The 17,364-nt window shown below is 41.2% G+C and overlaps 1 protein-coding gene across 2 annotated transcripts; it reads right to left on the bottom strand.

Annotated features, from left to right (window-relative positions):
- Positions 1 to 107: 107 nt before the first annotated feature.
- Positions 108 to 12,278, bottom strand: CNOT11 (CCR4-NOT transcription complex subunit 11). 2 transcript variants are annotated; one of them, XR_004496835.1, is made up of 8 exons: positions 11,811 to 12,278; positions 10,409 to 10,573; positions 5,839 to 5,991; positions 5,079 to 5,281; positions 4,143 to 4,345; positions 2,874 to 2,970; positions 2,241 to 2,370; positions 218 to 329 (listed from the first exon to the last, which is right to left on the bottom strand). XR_004496835.1 is itself a non-coding variant. In XM_015632279.1 (7 exons), exons 1-7 carry the CDS (start codon positions 12,214 to 12,216, stop codon positions 132 to 134), a joined length of 1,425 nt encoding a protein of 474 aa, XP_015487765.1. In that variant the 5' UTR covers positions 12,217 to 12,278; the 3' UTR covers positions 108 to 131. The 2 variants fall into 2 exon arrangements, 1 of the variants encoding a protein (XP_015487765.1); XM_015632279.1 differs by lacking the exon at positions 2,241 to 2,370 and having other exon boundaries at positions 108 to 329.
- Positions 12,279 to 17,364: the final 5,086 nt, after the last annotated feature.

The following is a 17,364-nucleotide window of genomic DNA, read 5'->3' on the forward strand; positions in this document are numbered from 1 at the left end:
TTTATTGTCCAAAATGCTATTTATAATGTAATTAACATAATACATAATTAATCCAGGGATTGAAGTTTAAAATGTACAAATAAGTGGTATAGAACACTCGTAGGAGGTTTTTTTTGCCACTGACAGTCACTTTATTTTGACATTTTTGTTTCTGATGGATTTTCCCCAGTGTCCAGTGTCTTCAGCAATCTGAAAAGGCCAGCTGCTTCTCGTATCCGACTGAACTCAATGCAGAATGCTTGCACTTCTATAAACAAGTCCTGTACATTAATAATTTTGTTTCTGATTAAAGACTGAAGAAAGACACAAACAAGACGGACCAGGCGGTTCTGAAACATAAGAAAGATGGTTTAATAATCCAAACAAATGTTTGCAACCAAATCAGTTAAAGGACTGTTGGCCCTCAGCAGTACAAGTGAGGTGTGTTCCTAAGCTTTGTACATGCTGCCCCTTCTCTCCATTTCCCATACCACTATTATATTTAAAAAATTGACTGCTTTATAGTTCTTATGCTTCTGGATGCAGGAGCCTTCTCAGGATTAATCCCATCCACAAATGAAGCACCAGATCTACCTATCCACTGTTCTTAAAATTTATTATGTAATCTCTGAATAAAGGCAGAGAAAAGATAATAGCTAAAGATTATGTCAACATGTCAGTCTTGCTTAGTCTTACTACAGTAACACCATAAAGAAAATAGAACAAGTTTCACATTTCAAAATTTCTTATCACCACTTCATCAAGGAACCCCAGATAGGAAGTGACATCAACTGAACTGATTCCAAACTTCCTTCATGGAATGTGCTCTACTGCTGAATCAACAGACAACCCGTATTTTGCTCTGTATTAGAAGAAAAACAATTCCAGGGACACCTAATCCAAGAACTCATGGCTCATTTCCTGCCTGATCCAGTGAAAAGACAGGATCTTAAAAGTGTTCTTCTTTCTTAAGATCTACTTAGGCAACACCTTGAAGAGCACAATGGGAATTGGAAGTGAAAGCTTAGGAACTGGCACTTAAAATTTGTCATAGGCAGACCCAGTCATCAACCATCTGTTTAACACAGAGCGCATTCTTCCCAAGCACAAAACCAGGTCTTCATCATTAAAGTGCTTTCATACTTCACATTGTGAGAAAGAGTTGAACCCAAGCCTTTCTCTAAAAGCAATTATGTATATGAACAGTGTTTACCAGACAGAATTGAGGGATGTGACAGATTAAGTGTCCAAAGCATTTCAGATTATTTGACATTGAAAACAAGGTATCAGCTATTTTTCCAGGAACTAAGCTTATTACTGCAAAATTTGCTACTTATAATGAGAGAATTCAGAGACTGAACAATTTATTTCCTTCACAGTGATCAAGAGGCATCACATGCTTTCTCTGCAACACAAATTAGTTACACGAGTAGTTTTAATAATCCAGGAACACGAAACCAGGCAAAAGAACAAATGCAAAATTACTGGCTGACTCCCAGTCTCTGAGGATCATTTCCAATAGTAATTCTGTACCATGCTTTTCAAACAAAACATCTTGTGTCTCAGCTGCTGTGAGGCCCCATACACATTAAAAATGTTAGATCTCAAGCTGTGTGTGCTGCTTAGTGACCAGGCTATGTTTCTTGACCCTCAGAGCTCTTTTTTGTCCCCTGTGTGCTGAAGCACAGGTACTATGTGGTCTCAGCAGCCCCACTGAGCAGTGTCCCACTCTGGACATAACTCTCAGCTGCAGCCCAGATCAGCTGCTATTTTCCTACTCCACTACCAAATGTAATAGGCAGAGCTACTTAGCAGGTCACAGATCAAGTCACCCGTGTGTGTGTCTGGCAGAACCACAAAGCAGAGAAGCATCAGCAGCCACCAAAAGATAATACATGAAATGTCATCTGAAAGGGACTGAGAACAAGATGGGGGGCTTGCTGCTATCTAAAACCACATTGCAACCCTATCCTGTGCACTGCACACAACTTTCATTTCTGTAGCTTAAGGAGACAACAGAGCTGGAGAAGACACTAGAGGATACCAAAAAAAGCTTAAAGGGAAAGGAATAGTTGTCTTGCTGCAAGAGACTAAAGACATTCTAGTCCTTCAGTATCAGGAAAAAGCTAAGGTAGGACTTGGGATTCAAAAACAGCCTAGGAGAAACTGAATACAGAACTGTTTTTCACCAATGACATACCCAAGAAAAGTACTGGGCACCTGGTGAAACCAACAGATCAGTTTAGGAGAGAACAAAGTACCTCTCACAGCATGTAGACCTTCTGAATGCCAGAAGTGTGCAGACCTCCTCAGGTTTCCCCTGACCCTCCCTGGTCAGGGATCCTTGGAGCGGCTACAATTTTTTCAGTACCAGCATGCAAGTATGACAGGCTTGGGAAGCAGAGAGCATGGTGTTAGAAATGAGATCTGCAAGCTGTAATCAGTCATGACTGAAGGGTGAGACTTCCCTGTGAGTTTTGTAACATCACCTCAGGGGTCTGGAAGTGGCTGGCACACTGGTATAGAAGAGAAACTTGAAGCTTAAAATTAAGCCGAATGCAAACTAATACCGGGGGTGAAGAAAAGGCTCACAGAGTGATAGATGAACCTTTTGAATGTAAGAACCCCAGTCACAAAGTTTTGCCAGGAAGAAGCTTGTGATGTCTACAGAATGACAGGGAACAGTGATTTCCTGTGAAATCTTTTTAAAAAAGTGAAGAACTGTCTATTAAACTCTGTGAAGAATTACAGTGTGTTAGGCAAAAAAGTACCTTTGAAATAAAAAAGCAGCAAAACAGAAGGCTTCATGCTATCAGCCTTATTAAATCATAGCACATATTTCACAGAGCAATATATGGGATACCTTTCCCTAACCAATTTATTGAAGCACTCACCTGCATATATTTGTCTTTAATCTGTTCACAGGTGGAGATACAATTGGAGATATAAAGATGAATAAATTCAGGTGGGAGATCAACTGCAGTAGTAAGCCTGTTCAAATAAAATATATTTAGTGGTTTATGAAGCCATAAACCTAGTGTTTCTGTAGCAAAGCAAATCCTAACAGTTAGACCTGTGATATGAGTTTATTCCCAGACAGCTTCCAGACATATTTCTAGTCATTTAAATTTCTTAAGAATATATTTTTTTAAACTCTGATGTTACAGAAGCTAAGTTAGATTGGTTTCTAGTACATCTGGCATTTGAGTTGCCACTGCTTCTTAACCAAGAGGGCAATACAGCTCTCTTAAGATAAGAACATGCACTAAATGGAGAACTGCCACAAGGTTATAACAGAATCTGACCAAACTCAAATCAGTCCTATCTGAAGGAGCCAAAGGGGGACAATAGGGAAAACAGTGAAGACTGGAGTTTCAAGTGCAGTTTCAATTTTTTGTCTTATTTCCCTTTACAATCATTGTCTCCCTGCTTGACAGCTGCTTTGCAGCTTGATGGAAGTTGTTCCTGTGGTAGCTATGCTGTGGGAGAACCAGCATGCCTGACTGGTGGTGTAGCTCTCCTGGACACAGGTATAAACTCTTCTTTTACCACCCCTTCTGCACGTTGCAATCATTAGCCCCACTTCAGGGCAGTAACTGCTGTCAGTCTGCACCAGTAGGGAGGCATTTATTTCAGGAATGTTCCTTTAGTAAGAAGATATTTAAGGTGCAATTCAACTCTGCTTCAAAAAGTCTGCTGATTGAGGTTTATTTAGTAGCTCACATTCAGTAATTGCTAAGAAATAGAAGAAAGTAAGTGGAAGAGATGTATTTCTGTAAATTTCTGGGAATTAGCTGTCTGAAAAGTTTTCCCATTTAAGGGGCTAGCATTGTTAAGAAAATGAGTTGTACCTATCTGCAAAAATTATTCCCAATGAAGAAAGGACATGAATGTACAGCAGGGCAGCCATTGAACAACAGCACCTTTTGTTCACTTAAGCTGCATCAAGAATGCAAGCTGCAATTAAGCAGATTAGCTGTATGGCGTCAACTGTTTGTGGAGGATTCTCTCAATAACTGCCCTTTGTCCCACTGTAGTCTTCCATCTCCCACACAGACATGCCTCAAGAAGGATCAAAATTAAATTTCCAGATATCCTAATAAAACAAAACTGCTCATTTTACATACTCAATGAAACCTTATTAGATTTTAGATCATACGCACCGATTTACAACTTCCATTGAATGTAAGGACATGTCCATGTTGACCAAGACAGAAAAATACTCTGTTATTTGACTAGACTGCATTAGTTTCAGCAACATTTCTATAGCTACTAAAGGATTGTTTTCAACCAGGTCTGGCAATTTGGCAGGAGTGAGACCAATATGGTAAACAAGCTTGGGGTCTTTTTCCAGTTCTCCAAGGAGCTGTGAAGAAGAAAATAAAAATTGTCAGTTGATTTTACCTCAACTGTTCATGTTACTGCTTGAAAAAACTGCTATAATACATCTAAGATCCAGAAGAATGATAGCCCTTTAGATTCAGGCTTCTCTATTGAAAAGCATTGGAGGGCTACTTTAAAATTTTTATGTACAGGCAACTGTGTCTGTCCATAAAACCTTTACTAATGCATTTAGGAGTCTTTCATCAGTGGGTAGCAAAGAAGGGAGTTAAAATTCCACATGAAAAGTTTCAGCCTCCTGTAGTTTCCTGTCCAGTAGAAGGAAATCTCAATTTCAAGTTCACTTGGCAGAAAGAGTAGTGCAAATAAAGCTGATTTTATAGTGCCAGCATGATTATGAAAAAAGCCCACTGAAATCAGGGGTAATACTATCAAACCTAGGGAAAAAAATTGTTGTTGGTATTTCTGAAGTAATTATTTATTAAAAACTTTCACAGAAGCACAAGCAACTTAGTTATACAAAGATTCCTCCACACAAAAAAAGTCAGTGCCACTCCTGTTCAACTGTAATTACATCCAGTCAATGATATGAACATTATCTTTCTATTCAGACAAACCCAAGTCAAAATTCTTGGATTTTTGCAATTTAAAGGTTTCCTGAATCCAAACACAGATCAAAGTGCTCAAGGTTTTCTAAAACTCAGGAGTTAATAGCTTCTTAGAGAATCATTTCAGACAGGCAAGTCCATCATCCTTACCTGTGTCTGCTGTGGGGAAGTCAAAGGACTTTTAAAAGCTTTTGCCATGATTCTTTTTATCTCAACTCCAGTGCTGTTCTTAACACACATTGACTTATCCCACTGAATTGTGTGATCTGGTTCAATTGGATTTAGCCATGCCAATTCATCCTCACATATATGGAGTGGAGGCGGTGGTCGAATAAACTCAGGTCGAAAGTGACCTAAAATGGCAACAATGTGAAATATTTTCTTAAGCTTTGGATATTCAGTTCTGTATCAGTAAAAAACAGAAGACACCCCAAAAGCCCCTATTTCTTTAAGCTATTACAACACTGAGAACAGCATTACAATCCTATTTGCCGCCTGGAGAAACATTTATTTATGATTTTCAGTGATACCATTACAGCTGCCTTTTTTTCCTCTTGATTCAGATCACTGTGTTACTGATCCTGTGTTTTTTTCCTTTCCACACTACCTGCTTCCCTGGGAAGTGTTACCAGCCAATGCAGATCTCAGTGCAGGGACTCTTATCTGTTATTTGAGAGATGACATGGGTGAGGGCTTGAAGACAAACTCCAGATTTCTCAAAGTCTGTAAATGTGAAGACTAGAATCTGATCTAGAGACAGACTGATGAAATTTCACACTTTTCATTTCATTTCAACTTAACCTCCATTTCATGCCTTGAAAATACTTCTGAATTCCATTACATTTTATCTGAAGTATAATAACACAGCATGTCATGAGTTACAGAAACAAAGATGTGTAAATGCACATACTTTCTATAGGAGGCTTTGGTCCACTCACTAATGCTTCTGTGATCTGGGAAGCAACAGAGCTGTCAAAACCAGAGTTGGAAGAATCTGGGTCAGGATCACTGAGAATGCTGGGGAAGCTGGCCTTGCTCTGTGTTGGCAACTCGGACTGACGTTCTGAAAGAAGAATATTAAACCATATAATTGGAACAGAGATGCCTGGAATACTAAAAGTAGTGAGAAACAATCAGCTTTAGTAAAGAACTGGCTTTAAAAAAAAAACAACAAAGCAGATAATATCAACATGAAATTTAGTACAGTTAGGCAGTCAGCAGTCTGAGTGCCAGCTGACAGGCAAGACACAGAGGGTATGCAGTAAGGATAAAGAAGAAATAGATGTTAGTCTGAAAAGTAGTCTTGTCCTTAGAAAAGGCACATAACTGATGTAATCTACATCTAAAAGCAGCACATTAGTAGGTTTGCATGCTACTCCTCAAAGAGTTCACATGGCTGTATCTGGTTTGTAATCACTTCTCAGAGAAGGAAAGTGAAAAACCTACACTGATCCATTTGCAGATGATAATGGTCATACTAGACCTGAAGTCAGCTATTCAGATTTACCCAACACATTTCTGTGGCATTGCCTGAACTCCTTGTAGATTCACTGTCAAGCCAGAATCAGTAATTTAGTGGAAAACAATGGAGTTTTAATGGTTACATGATTCTACAGACATCATCATTAAAGCAAACCTGAAAGGAGCTAAGCCATCCCTTTAGAGGCCAAATTACAGAACATAAACAAGTTACAGAAAAATAACATTAAGGTTAGCACATATACAGCTGAAGACTTGAAATTGGCAAAAAAGGAAAATACAGGCCTCTTTGTTTGCACTATCAAGATTTTTATGTGCCCTTCTGTCAATAATCTATTGCTCTTCTGGAGACTTAATGGCTGATCTTCTATGTTCTCTGTACTATTTTGAGAGATCCTGTTTTCTATTGCTTTGGCAAAGAAAACTCCAAAGGACAAAAAGAAAAATCCCCACTACAGAATACCACTTAACATTCCTCTCCCCACCCTGTTAACAGAGAACACTAAGCAGCAGATTACGCCTTAAGCAATCTGAAGTCCAAAACTGCTGGTACCACACAAGAAATCCTTTGAAAAAGTTCCAGATGAAACTAAACACCACTCCATTTCCTGGCTAATTGAGTGAGTGTTCATATTTTGTGCACCTTAACACTTCTTAGCAAAGTGTTACTTTGCTCCTTTTTGTGCAAACATGTCACAAAGCTCCTTTTTGTGCAATCATGTTGAACCTTCCCAGCTGCCCACGTACAAACTATTTCATATGACTCCAAACAAATGTGCAAGAGATGCCCAAAACTGTGAGTGACAAGAGCATAAGGAGAATAAAGCTGTTAATTTTTTTGGCTTTCTGTCCTACTTTATCCAACTGTTTCAGATAATGCAAACATTTGCATATATCCTCATTGAAGCAGCACAGCAGGGTATATTTTTTATTAAATTTTCTATTAATTTTCTATTAAATTTCTATCAATATTTTCAGTTATTTAAAAAACAAAAACAAACAACATTTTAAAGGCAAAGTCCAAATGAGCTGTTTTATAAAACATATCTTCTACTTAAGCAACTATTTCAAACTTCATCTCGTAAGTACTTTCATTTAGCCCCTGAACAGAAGGGTTGATTTAACAAATGAAGCACAGGAGTCGGGGGGAAGCATTGGGTGTCCTTTTTCTTTCTTTTCATTTAACTTAAAACTTAAATCCATCATCAGTCATGGATTTGTTTGTAACCTCATAATCTGAAATTACTAGTGATGTTAGATAAGATGATTAGTGATATTTCACTTCACTGATTTGAGAAGCCTGCCTGAGCCCTCAGTTATATTCATTGAAGCTCAGAAGTTCAACCTCACTGCTTCAAGAATAAGGGCTAAATCAACAGTTTCAGATAAGCAGAAGTAAGAATTACAACATGGTGATTTAACAGAAACTAATGTAGCATCTTCAACTAAGACATTTAAATTTTACAAAATTAAACTGAAAACAATTCCTTAGGTTCCTTTATGGAGCTTCTTATTCTATTTTTACACGTAAAAAGAACTTTCTTTGATTCTTACAGAAGGTTCTACAATGTATTAAAAGCATTACTTTCATACAGGTCAATTACTCCCCCATCAAATAAGGGTTAACAGACAAACACTGAGAACACTTTGCGAGGAGACCCATCCTTGCAACTAGGAGAAAATGACTTTTTTTGATAGGGTAGCATACCAGATGAACAAAAACATGTTGTAGGGCAGTACCAAAGTCTGAATTAGCTCTCTGCAGACCAAAGGGAAGAGAGAACAGAACAACTGTTAACACTCATGCCCAAGATGCTAGATTCCAGCATTCTACTTTTTTTTTTTTTTTTTTTTTTTTTGGGGGGTGGTGGTAAACCTTAAAAACAAAAAAGAAAATCAAAAACAGAAAATCCACCATAGAGTTGCAAACAAATTGTCACAGAGAGCTCAGATTCAGAGGATAAGTGTTTTTCTTTTTTTTTAACCAAAAAGGGATTGGGACAGATAAACTGATAGGAAAAAAAAATTAAAAGCTTTCAAAATAATTTCATTTGATTTTGCAGGTATGTGCTAAAGCAAGTCAAAATCATTCTATTCTGAACAGCCCTGAATTCATCTCAAGGACCATACTTTTGAAAAGCTAACAAGTGTTACAGCTGTGACATTCTGTACATCCTGGGGAAAGGGTGTAAACAAAACACCTCAAACATCGCATCTTAGTGTTATCCTGCACCAGCTTCATCCTGCATATTGAATCATTAGGAGAAATATAATGAAGAGTGGTGAAAAAATCACAGACATTCCAAAACATAACAAACAGAAGCATCATGATTTTAAAACAAGTAAAAGATTTATCTTTTAAGAAACTGATTAGAAACCAGAGAGTTATTCTAGGGACCTACAGCAAGAAGTCTGAGAAAGACAGCACAGAGCTTTTTCAGATGCAGCTGGTTTTGTAACATAACTTCTACAACTGCTTGTAAGCAATTGTGCACTTTTACTGGATTATATAAACAATGATATAAATCTTATACAAGCACCATTAATGACTTTGTATTCTACTTTCAGCCATCATTATCTTCTATTTTAAAGCAAAGTATGTGGCCTAGAGCACGCATTCACCCTACCACAGTTTTGAGGTTGCCCAGAGAAGCTGTGGGTCCCCATCCTTGGAAATGTCCAAGTCCAGGCTGGATGGGGCTTTGAGCAACCTGGTCTATTGGAAGGTGTTCTTGTTTTATGGTCTTTTCCAATCCAAACCATTCTGTGATTCAGTGATTTCATTTTTAATTAGAAAAAACTATTCAGAAGGCAAACACAGTACATAGGGGAAAACAAAAGCAAATTAAAAAAAACTTTGAGGCTTCTTAAGGCATCACATATGCCTTGCACTAAAAATGACAAGGTACCTGAGGCTTCACAAAATTTGAATTCACTAAGGTATTCTACAAAATACAGACAGGATGAACACAAGAAGGACCAGAAAAGTTTGTCTCACCCACAATGTCACATTAGGGTATTCAATTTGCATTTTCAAACAATTTCCCAGTCTGGAAATAGCAGCTAAGGAGGACCCCCACAAGACATCTGTAGACTGTGAACAAGGGACAGTATATCACAGCTTTACCAGTCAATGTCAGAGTCCACAGGAAAAAAAAATAAAATGACAATACCAAGATACAACTGCAGGACACAGAAAGTCTAAATGGTGCCTGACAAATCTGACATTGTACAGATATAGAACTGGGATGGTCAATTTTCAAGCAAGCAGGTCTACTGGCACATACCTAGGGAGAAAGGAATTTTGTGTTTAAACTGGTTCCTTGTTCCCAACAATATAGAATATTTCATATTAGCCCCAGATGTGACATGAACAATCATGTTCCTCCTCCTGTTCTCCTGTCAAAGGATAAGCATCACATTGCTTTTCTTTTCAATCTAGTATCACTTTTCAACTCTTGAACTAACACTGCACAGTCTAACTTTACAATAAAGATATAATTCTAATAGTCAATTTTCCAGGTACAGATGAAGTACTGATATGTAATAGTAGTGCGACAGTTATGTTTGTTCTCTCATAAAAGAAACACTGCAAAGGGTGAAAAGGGATAAAAATACAGAAAGAAAACCACACAAGTAATTAAAATAAAGCAAACAAATGAAAAAATCCACCAAAAATATCCCCCCCCAAAAAACCCATCCCTAAAAAATCCCACACAGCCTTAGAAGACAAAAATTTTCCTATACTTGCAAAATATTCCTGTATTTAGGGCAATTACATATATGCCTAAAAAGCTACTTGTTAAGGAGAATAAAAGAATCAGGATGTAATCTCTGCCTGAAGTTTCTCTAAGTGCTTGAACACAGGCCTGAAGACCTTAAAGCACAGTTCAAACTTTTTCATATTCAGGACAGACAGGTGTTTTTCTCAGGTAACCCACAGTCACGTTCCAATGAGAGTTTCCATTCCTAAGAGCACCAGAGCCACAAACCTTCCTTACCTGCTAATGCCAGCTGCAGCCCACTGATGTCCACTGACTGGGCCATGTTCCCCACATCCATGGCAGCAATCTGACGAGGAGTCTTCTTGAACAGCTCTCTAGGAGGGGCCAACATCAGTTGTGAAAGAAAGAATTTTTCTGGAGGAGTTATGGGAGGTAAGAAGCCTGTGGAGACACAGTGAAAAACAATCCATGGTTTTTAATGTAGGAGCATTAACAGTTTCCATGCTCTTCAAGTATAACAAGCAAAACAAAGACAAACTGATCTGTTATTTATAGCAAGGCAGGTGCAGCTGGAGAGTCTGTGTGACACATACAAAACCATTTTAATACAAAATACACTACTATGTGATCAGTATTACACATCATAACATGCAGGCAGCTGATGCTAAGTCACTCATGGTAGTTCATTCACACAAATTCCAATCCAGACAGGAAGCAAGCTATTTAGTACGACCTGACATTGCAATTCAGACTCGGAGAATGACCTGGGTTGGCAAGGACCTTGATCACCATCAAGTTCCCACCCCCTGCCATGGGCAGGGACGTCTGTCTCTAGACCAGGGACGTTCTGAGCTCCATCCAGCCTGGCCTTGAACACTTGCAGGGATGGGGCATCCACAGCCTCTCTGGGTAGCCTGTTCCAGTGCTCCAGCCCTCCAACCAACCTGGTGGCCCTCTCTGTAGTTTCTCCAACAGGTTATTTTTTTTAGGAACTGATTTACTCAACACTGGTAGTGTCTTTACTGAATAGGAAAATAAGTGTTTCACTGTCATGTATTTCTCTCTAACAGTTTTGTTTCAGTTTTAAGGCTGTTGGAAGCCTCCTATCACCTCCAGCTTTTTGTGATGGCTTTCTCCCAAAATATTCCGTGTTATTACAGAACCAAATAGGTTGGAAAAGACCTCTGAGATCATCGAGTCCAACCTGTGACTGCACATCACCTTGTCAACTATACTGGGAAACTAAGGGCCATAGCCAGTCTTTCTTAAACACCTCCAAGGATGGTGACTCTGCCACCTCCTTGGACAGCCCATTCCAATGTCTAATCACCCTTTTTGTGAAGAACTCCCTAATCCCAGCTAAACCTCCAGTGGCTCAGCTTTACGCTACGTCCTCTTGTCCTGTCTGGTTGCCTGGGAGAAGAGGCCGACCACCACCTGGCTACAGCCTCCTCTCAGGCGGTTGTAGAGAGCGAACAGGTCCCCTCGAGCCTTCTCTTGTCCAGGCTAAGCAGCCCCAGCCCCCTCAGGCAGTTGCAGAGAGCTGTACGATCCAAGCTAGCGGCCTGGCCGACACCGAGCCCAGAGCCGCTGGCCGCGCAGGATTCCCACCGCTTTCTCCGGGAGGGCTCCTGCTCCGCCCGCCTGCCCCGCTCCCCGCCGCACACCTGGGACACACCTGACAGCGGGGTGCGCTCCGCCTCGTCGCCGCCGCGCTCGGGCGCGGGGTTGAGGAGGTGGGCGAAGACGGCGGCGAAGGGGTTGGCGGCGAGGGGCTCGGTGCGGTACATCTCCCAGAGAAGGTAGAGCGCGGTGAGGCGCTGCGCGGGGCTGGGCAGCAGGTCGGGCTGCTGCAGCAGCAGGACGAGCACGGAGCCCAGCCGGAAGTGCTCGGCCTTCCCGAAGTAGTGGTGGAAGGCGCTGGAGAGCCCCTCGAAGGTGCTGCCGCCCGCCTCCTCCGACACGATGCTCAGCAGGCTCGACAGCTCCTTCGGCGACAGGCTCATCCTGCCGCCCGCCGCCGCCTCGCCCGCCTCCGCTGCCCCCTGCGTGCCGGGCGCCGGGCTGCCCCCGCCCCCGGGCATCCGACCGCGACCGCCGCCGCTCCGGCCCGGGCGCTCCCCGCCGGCCGCGCTTTACGGCGCTGCCGCGAAAGGCGCCGGGGGCGTTCCGGCCCGCGCTGCGGGGCGGTGCGCGCGCGGCCGGGTGGGCCGGGATTGGCCCGGGATTGGCCCGGGCCGCCCGACGGGGGCGGGCCATTGGGCCGAGCGGCGGCTGCGCGCGCTCCCGCGGGGACCGGCAGGGGGCGCCCTGCAGCGCGCGGCGCTGGCTGCGTCCTCATCGCGCCGGGAGCCGCGCAGCGGGGACAGCGGGACCGGGCACCAGCGCCGCCTCCCGCTCCCTGCACCACTGTGGGTCCGGGGCTTTCCTCCGGGCCGAGGAGCCCCTCGTGGCCGTGCCGTTTAACGGTGGAACAGCTACATCGTGGATTTGGTCCATTGGAGAGGCTGGAGCACAAGTCCTGTGAGGAGCAGCTGAGGGTGCTGAGGTTGTTTAACCTGGAGAAGAGGAGGCTCAGCTGGGATCTTAACACTCTCCACAACCACGTGAAAGGAGGTTGTAGCCGGGTGAGAGTCAGGCTCTTCTCCCAGGTAACGACAAGGACAAGAGGACACAGCCTCAAGATGCACCAGGGGAAGTTTAGGTTGGACACTAGGGATTTCTTCACAACAAAGGTGATTAGACCTTGGGCTGTCCAAGGAGGTGGCAGAGTCACCATCCTTGGAGGTGTTTAAGGAAAGACTGGCTTATGGCCCTTAGTTTCTCACTGTAGTTGACAAGGTGATGTGCAGGTTGGACTTGATGATCTCAGAAATCCTTTCCAATCAAATTGATTCTGTGATTCTGAAGGGCTGATGTTCATCCATATCTTCCATGGTCCAGTGCAGTTGAGATTATCTGCTTTGCTGGTGGGGCTCTCAGCAGAGCTGGAGGGTGGGGAGCAGCAGCAACATGTGTCTGGGAGTCACAGATTGAAGCACACCCCTACTAAGTGTGATGATCTGTTTCATTGGCTTATCCTGTGGAAGTACATCTCATGGAACAGCAAGTCACTGGCTTAACCTGAGGAAGTGCTGAGGCCATGGCCTGGAGGAAGGTCTTTCTGTGAAATGTGCTGAGGAGAGGAGCTTAGGAAGTCCTGAGAACGGGCACTGATTCTTCTAGTAGTAGTACCCCTCCCAAGTCACCCAGCCCTAAAGATCTTGGCTTTCCAAACAGCCATACTAGTGTAAGAGATGGGATTCAGTTCCTAAAGTAATATAAATTGAAGGCTTGTTTTCTGCATATATACCAAATAATGGAATGTTCCCTATTTCACATTTCTGATGGGAAAGAAACCCAGATCCCAGATGTGTAAAGGATTCATGTACATGTAGAGCTGTTAAAAAATGATGGGTCTGTGAGGAAAACAAGGTCTACAGCCAGGCGAGGCAAGATCTGGAAGCGTTGTTGATAGAACAGTTACCAGAGAACTGGATCACAGAAGTCTGCTTCCAACATACGCTGCTAGAGAAGAGTAAAGCAGATGGAAGAAGATGCCAGTGAGCTCCCTGACATGGCCAGTGTATTCAAGGAAACAAAGCATTATTTGGAAGTTTAGGCCAATTTAGAGTTTACAAACAACTGCAACAAGGACTTGGACTTTAAGATTTAGGAAGAAGATGAAAGCATTGCAAACAGCTGAGGAAGTAAACTATATATGTGTGTGGTAGAGCTAGATGGAAAAATTGGGAAAGCACAGGCCTCAGACCAACCAGCAGGTTTTCTGTTTCTGGTGTGCTGACAAAAGTTGCGTTTGTTCATTCTTGGCATGAAGTTTATGGTTAGAAATGATCACATCTAAAATTATGCCTTAAGTTGAGGGATGGCGTGTGGGATGGATTAGCACCCAAACAAACCTTTGATGCCTTTGTTCAGGTGGTCTTTTTTGTACAGCCTGCTCCTAATAACAAGCTCTGCTGAAGACAGCAGAGCAAAAAGAAGAAACATGTTTAGAAAGAGAAAACTGCTTCTTTTCCTATTTCAGAATCATAATTCACTCTTTGAAATTGTGCTTACTGGAATAATGGATGCAGAACTCCAGAAATGGACTTCATAGAAATAAAAAGTTTCCCTGATGTCAGAGATAGCAAAAAATTTGTATTACTCATATATGCTCAAGCAAAAAAAGTGTATTACTCATATGTGCTCACTTTTGAAGCTATATAGAAACATTCTATGCAAATTAAAAGGTTTCATCAGAACAGGAAAGCTAATAGTTTAGAAGATGGAATACTTAATTGGAAGTGGGATGGGCACAAGCAGCAGTTGACGAAGGGAATTTCAAAGTCACAAAGATTTTAAAACAACTTACCATTTCAGGATAGGAGAAACCTTAATCTAAAAAAAAAAAAAAGGGTAAAATGTTCTTGGGACAGGAAGTGTAGTAAGCAAAATAGTGTTTCTGTGAGTGGACAGGGCACTATATTTTGTGTACACATGAGTGTGTTGGACATTCTTGGGCTCAAAACTTGTGTAATGAAGAAGTGAGAGTGTGTGGTACTAGTGCAGACTCAAATAAAATGAGTTCTTGGCCAGATCTGAAATGGATTGCATTACACTCAGGGAGGAAGGTTGGGGCCCCAGCTACCTTGGTGGCCCAGGGGGTCGATTCTGCAGGAGGTGCCTCAGTGCAGCACAGTCTCACGGTATAAAGGGAAGAGTTCTGTTTTCTCTCTGCAGAACAATGCCTCTGGGAGCAGGCTGAGCATATTCCATTTCTTGTAGATGGGCCTATGGAATAGCTATTAAATGGTCAATACAAGCATAAAATACACCTGTCATTTTTTATGTGTGACTTTATGGAAGAACCTCAGTAAAAATCATGCTTTGAATTCCTAAAGAGGATAAAGAGATTGGGACTATACTTAAATTTCTGAGTCCTAGCCCCCTTGTGTAACCCTGTGCTGTTGGCTCAAAAATGCTGATATATATTAGCACAGACACAGAGATTCCAGAATAAAAGTGACACAGGAAATCTAGTTTGGCAGGTTACCCTTTGCAAATGCAAATAAACCTTTACAAAATTATTTGGCTGTTAGGATGCAGTTGGTTTAGTATTTAAAATAATGTCAGCTTTTGATGAATTGTAATTGTTACTGGAAAATAAGATCCACAACCAAAGGAGAACAGTCAGATTTGATTTCCTGAGCTAAGGGCGAGGCTGTGCAATTTAACTGTAGAAGTTGTCTTTCTTTCTTTCCTTCTTAAAATTGATTATATTATTGTTTGCTATTGTGCTTTAGATGATGCATAAGATGCACAAACTGCATTGCAGGTACTATTAAAAAAAATCCTGGTGAAGGATAGAAAAAACCAACATTTAGAAGGAGCAATAAAAGTATTAAAGAACTATCCAGCCAGTATTTTAGTTTCTTCTAGCAAAGGGGCTGAATACTCAGGAAACAACTCCCAACAGCCTATCTTTTATCCCCACAGTTCATTTAGGAAGGACACAGTAGGAAGGAATTAACTCACACCTTAAAGTCAAAGGGTGAATTAAAGCACTTCCAGATTGTTCTGTTTATTCTCATGAGACTTCTCTCTTGCATACAAATTCCTTTCCAGAGTAGTTAAAGTGATCCATCCTGTCTACAGTGTATTTTAAATAGCAGCATATCAGAGAAAGGAAGAAGAGGCATTTTGTGTACCTGTCTTCATGTGTATCTTTCTAGCAACAGTTGAATGCTTTCTTCCTCGTTCATCTTTTCAATTCAAAATACAAGACAGGACCACCAATACAGAAACAGATTTTGTTATTCCTGGAGTAATCAACAATATTGGCATGCTAACAATGCCTAAAAGTCTTCCTGAGTAACTGTATGAGAACACATCTTCACTTGTTAGTCAACTCTCTAAGCCGCCAAAGGATCTTGGATACAGCTTGAAAAGCACTTAAGAAACACCAAAAATATCGTTGCATGAATGGCTTCATAAGTGCTGTATACTGAGTGGGTTAGAAATAAACATGGTCATTGCTGAATTCTTTAACTACCATGCATAATCACATTAATGTAAATTAATGTTAGTCCACTCTCTTGAGTGTTAGGTTCCTTGAGTTTCAGATGCCACCAGAAGAGACAGAGCTTTGGCCCAATTAGGTTTATGGTGAAATTCCAACAGGGACATACTGGCACAGAAAAGCAGCATACAGTATGGCTATTCGCATACATATCTTTGGATAGACTCTCGTTCTGACAAGGAAACCCTTTCCTGATCACTCAGAAACACTTTTTCCTCCAAAAACTATTTGAAGCAAAATAATATTCTCATTTGTCCTTTTTTTTCTTGCTCTTTTTTTCAGACAGTTTTGTTGTGTGTGTGTGTTTTTTTGTAAATACATTTGTAATTTTAAAATATCTAAGCATATGTTCTGTGTAGAAATATTCAGTCTGTGCATTGCTCGGGAACTCCACTGTGAACTTTAATTTGAGCACTCAGCGTTTTTAATTTGAGCTATGCAATTGCACATCAGATGCAAATGGAACTATTTCCGTTCCCTGGCTCCATGACTTGATTTATGCCTTATGGTTCTGTTTTCATCCAAAATCAATTTCATTAGAATCTTTACCTATGCAGATAAAATTGCAGGAGGAAGTGCTTTATGTTTAAGCTACAATTTTGAAATCCAGCTTCTGAAAGAATATTCAATAATTCTGAGATGATTAGAAAGCTTTTGTCCAGGAAGTGGGAGATTCAGGTTTTCTTCATCTCCCTACAGGGATTTAAACTCCTGCCCAGACTATGGCTATTAGAAATAGAGGGGAGTGTTTATCTCCTTTGGCTGAAGTTATTTTTCTTTGTTTACAGGCATTAAAGATTCACCACAAGAGGAAGGGAGAAAAAGCAAGATCTGATGGATTTAATGAGAGTGTGATATTCAGGATGGTGGGTGGTCCGTGTTATAGTCCTGCTCCAGGAACAAGGCAAATGTGCACAACAGCAATCAGGTGTAAAAGCATAAAAATACACTTGTGAAGGGACTAGAAATCTGTTGTCCCTCTTGCCCACCTAAATTCCCAGCCATTGGGAGAGTCACTTCTTTCCAGTCTTTCCCTTTAGAAACAAAATTCAGAAATTTAATAAGGAATCTCTCTTAGTCTCATATGCATACTTTCATATGGTAATATACT

Source organism: Parus major, chromosome 1 (assembly GCF_001522545.3).
Source record: "Parus major isolate Abel chromosome 1, Parus_major1.1, whole genome shotgun sequence".
In the NCBI taxonomy this organism is placed as follows: domain Eukaryota; kingdom Metazoa; phylum Chordata; class Aves; order Passeriformes; family Paridae; genus Parus; species Parus major.

Bases quoted from the DNA above. Each gene is read 5' to 3' on its own strand.
- CNOT11 (XM_015632279.1), bottom strand. From the start codon at position 12,216: ATGCCCGGGGGCGGGGGCAGCCCGGCGCCCGGCACGCAGGGGGCAGCG. The intron at 5,992-10,408 runs GTAAGGAAGGTT...TTCTTCTTTCAG, and splicing joins GCTGCAGCTGGCATTAGCAG to AACGTCAGTCCGAGTTGCCA. The intron at 5,282-5,838 runs GTATGTGCATTT...TTGCCATTTTAG, and splicing joins ACCAAAGCCTCCTATAGAAA to GTCACTTTCGACCTGAGTTT.